Source organism: Mesitornis unicolor, unplaced genomic scaffold (genome assembly GCF_000695765.1).
Source record: "Mesitornis unicolor isolate BGI_N332 unplaced genomic scaffold, ASM69576v1 scaffold54204, whole genome shotgun sequence".
Lineage (NCBI taxonomy): Eukaryota > Metazoa > Chordata > Aves > Mesitornithiformes > Mesitornithidae > Mesitornis > Mesitornis unicolor.
In genome coordinates, this window is record NW_010183181.1 from 632 (window position 1) to 4273 (window position 3642).

Consider the following 3642-nt stretch of genomic DNA (forward strand, 5'->3'; position numbering starts at 1 on the left):
ATGTCAGCAAATTGGATTTCTGTGTGTTTATGTATTATGTTATTCTCCTAATTGAATAAAGAATGCTGTTTGCCATGCATCTTTTTATCTTGGACAGTATCTGTCTGCATTAGGAACAGAAAGATGCAGTTGATCATCTTTGAGCAGACAAGTGTCATGAGGTGACCTGCAAGAGGGACATGTCTTCTATGATTGTGACCTTTAGACTAAAAAGATTCTTTCATTGCATGTGCTTAAATCCTTGAAAAAAAAAATCCCAGGGACAGTTTAAAGCACAAGCAAGAAATATCAGGAGTGATAACATGCATGGTTGTATACACAAACAAAAAAGAGAAAACATAAAATAGAGAATTTCATTCTCTTCTTCGTGCTTATGCATTTCATAGCTAAAACTAATTGCCTTTGCCTACACTTAGCTGAGAATATACTGATGGTTTTCTTTCCAGGAAGGACAGCCCATTTACCTGGCAGTGAAGGGAGTTGTATTTGATGTCACTTCTGGAAAAGGTGAGTTTGCTTCTCCTCTGTTGTCTGCTTTGTTTTCATGCTATTATGCAGTCATTTGTTTTTAAATATCCCAAATGTATTAGAAGCCTGCAGTTCAGTTGCAACAAAACATACTTTTTCCTTTTTTTAAAAACCTCAGTTTTCCTCCACTGGCACCTCACCCACTAAGGTTTTGTCTAGAACTTACACTGGCTTGAGATTACAGTACACGCAGACAGACAAGCCGGCGTAGTCCAGTTATCTTGGGCACTGACAACAGAAACACTGAAGACACCTGCCAAGGCCCCTGAGTTCTCCCCAGATGTGGGGTTAGGCCACAGGGAAGCCAGTGCTGCAGCATCTTATTGCACTGGTTAGAAGAACTGGCCAGATCAAAGCTGACTTGGATGTACCCATATTGCACTACACAACATCAGAATTGCTGCTGCTTCATACCTCCTTTTGTGCTGGTGTTGGCCTACCAGTGCTGTCTGGTGGCCTGGTCTGAACTCTTGGAAGAGCTGACTGTGATTTTGCAAGGGAGAGGAGGAATAAGTAACTTTTTTTCTCTAAAATGTTCTTACACCTAGACCATTTATTGCTGTATTTGCTGTTTGTGTCTTCCCTAAGAAATACGGATGTTTTCATTTATCTACCGTATGAGGAAAGGTAGAGAGAGCTGGGTCTGCTTAGCCTGGAGGAGGCTGAGGGAAGATCTCATTAATACTTATAATATGTAAAGGGCAGGTGTCAGGAGGATGGGACCAGACTTTGTGGTTGTGTCCAGCAACAGGACAAGGGGCAGTGGTCACAAGCTAGTACACAGGAGGTTCAACCTAAACAAGGAAAAACATCTTTACTGTGAGGGTGACAGAGCACTGGAACAGGCTGCCCAGAGGTTGTGGAGTCTCCTTCTCTGGAGACATTCAAAACCTACCTGGACGCGTTCCTGTGTGATCTTCAGGTGATCCTGCTCTGGCAGGGGGGTTGGACTGGATGATCTTTCGAGGTCCCTTCCAACCCCTACCATTCTGTGATTCTGTGATTTGAACTTCTGTTGCTTAAACCCATTTACAGTTCTAATGATGAAAAGACAGTAATGCTTTTAACTGAGCTAGCTGAAATAATCTTTATGAATTCTATCTTGGGATTTTACTGGGGTTTTGTTTGCTTGTTTGTTTGCTTTTTCAGAAATCAGGAAAGGTAGCACACTTGCTGTAAAATGTTTGAAAGGACCAAGGGGGTCCTGGTCACTGACTTTCATGTCATAATAGGCAAACTAATGGCTTGCTGCTTGCTTTGTATTAAGCTTGTTAATGCAGCTTGTCTGGACATACATGTTGGCTGCTCTTCAAGTCCAAAGCTAGACAAGGCTTGCCACTGCAAATTCTGAAGTCTACAAACCTCTCATGAGAATGTAAAGCACAGCTCTCTAAAAAATAAGTAATTTTTAAGACTGCAGTATAGAAGTTCAACAGCTGTATTGTACAACTCCACCCTCTGCTTTTTTAGGGACTGGGATATATTACCAAAAAGTAGCAAATCAAAAGTCAGTTTGGGAAAGAAGAGTCTTAGATTTGAGTTGTTCCTTTCAGTTTGCTGACAAGTGTAACAGGCTGCTGGGAGGCAGAGGCTGGACATACTCTGTACTTTGTCAGATCATAACTGGATATTTTTTTTAATTAATCTGACAGAATTTTATGGAAAAGGAGCCCCATACAATGCTTTGGTTGGAAAAGACTCAACAAGAGGAGTTGCCAAGATGTCTCTGGATCCAGCAGATCTTACTCATGACATAGTAAGAAACTGGACTACTAGTTCAATTCCAGTTTGCAAAGTGTTACTGTCTTGCAAGATGATGAATGATAATATTGAATTAATGTGTATTAATTTAAGTTGATTCCCATCTTTAAAAACAAAATGCATTCATATTCTTTAAATACATAAAATGGATATATATTTACTGCTCATGAAAGATGCAGTGCTAACAGCCTTCAAGAGGCAAGTTTTTAATCTGTGAAATCAATACAACTTCTGTAAGCACGTAAAGGGCAAATGACCTGCTGTTTAAAAAGATGCTTCCAGAGAGTGTACATAACTCTCTTTGGCAATTGATTTAGTGTGTCCTGTGTCACTGACATGGTGGTGGGTGCTAACTCTGGCAGTGGGTTGTTGCTTGTTTGAGGTGTGATTTACTTATGCAGGGAAAACAAAGGGTTTGTTTGAACTGAATATATTAAAGTTTTGTCAAGGCTGAATTTGAATGAAAAGGTTATTTACAGGTTATACTATTGATTTTATTAATCATGCTCTGCGAAGTAAACCCAAAAGCTGATCCTAGGGTTTATAGTAATCACTAAAAAAGAAAAATGCATATAAATATCTGTATTTTCATTTCTTTGAGGCAGGAGTTTCATTTCCATATCTCATTTAGACAGGACTCACGGAAGAGGAACTGAAGTCCCTGGATGATATCTTCAATAATGTTTATAAGGCCAAATATCCAATTGTCGGCTATACTTCTCGACGAATTTTGAATGAGGATGGCAGCCCCAATCTGGACTTCAAACCTGAAGATCAGCCACATTTCAACATTAAAGATGAGTTTTGAGGAACATTTTTGTACCTAGAGAATGCCTCGGAGAGGCACGATAGAATATTAGATTGATTCCCTGTTCTCTAGAATTCACTGCAACAATTAGGTATCATGAGTCAGTTTCTGTTTAGAAAATATATACGTTTATATAGTGTCCTTCCTTTCAGGAAACAAACAGATCTGCCTTAGTGTCATACACTAGGGCTGTTTGCTCTGAATTATGGGAATTATTTCATATGAAAGTTCTTTCTGCCTGGATTTCTCTGTTTACAAGTGTGTAATGTGAAACTATATTCCTTAGAAGAGATAGGGAAGTTTTTAATAGTTGAAACATGACTGGTCTTTCTGTAAATCCCAACTCGTTTCCCACTCCTTGGAAAAGTGTAAAAGTGTAACCTGGATGAGCTAACATCAGTTCTCTGTGCTTCAAGTGAGTGTAGGTGTCACATGTACAAACAAGTGTAATAGGTGCTTGCATTTTAAAAAACATTGTGGGATTTAATATTTGAGAGGTTTGAGAATACCTGATATGTTCAATCTCTTCATAAATGACCTTGATG

The 3642-nt window shown here is 39.2% G+C and overlaps 1 protein-coding gene across 1 annotated transcript; it reads left to right on the forward strand.

Annotated features, from left to right (window-relative positions):
• Window positions 1–446: 446 nt before the first annotated feature.
• On the forward strand, window positions 447–3097 carry NENF (neudesin neurotrophic factor; the record flags this gene model as incomplete). Its single annotated transcript, XM_010184010.1, has 3 exons — window positions 447–507; window positions 2181–2284; window positions 2921–3097. Coding segments are annotated over 3 exons (342 nt in total), but the record flags the coding sequence as incomplete, so codon positions are not given.
• Between the last annotated feature and the right edge of the window lie 545 nt (window positions 3098–3642).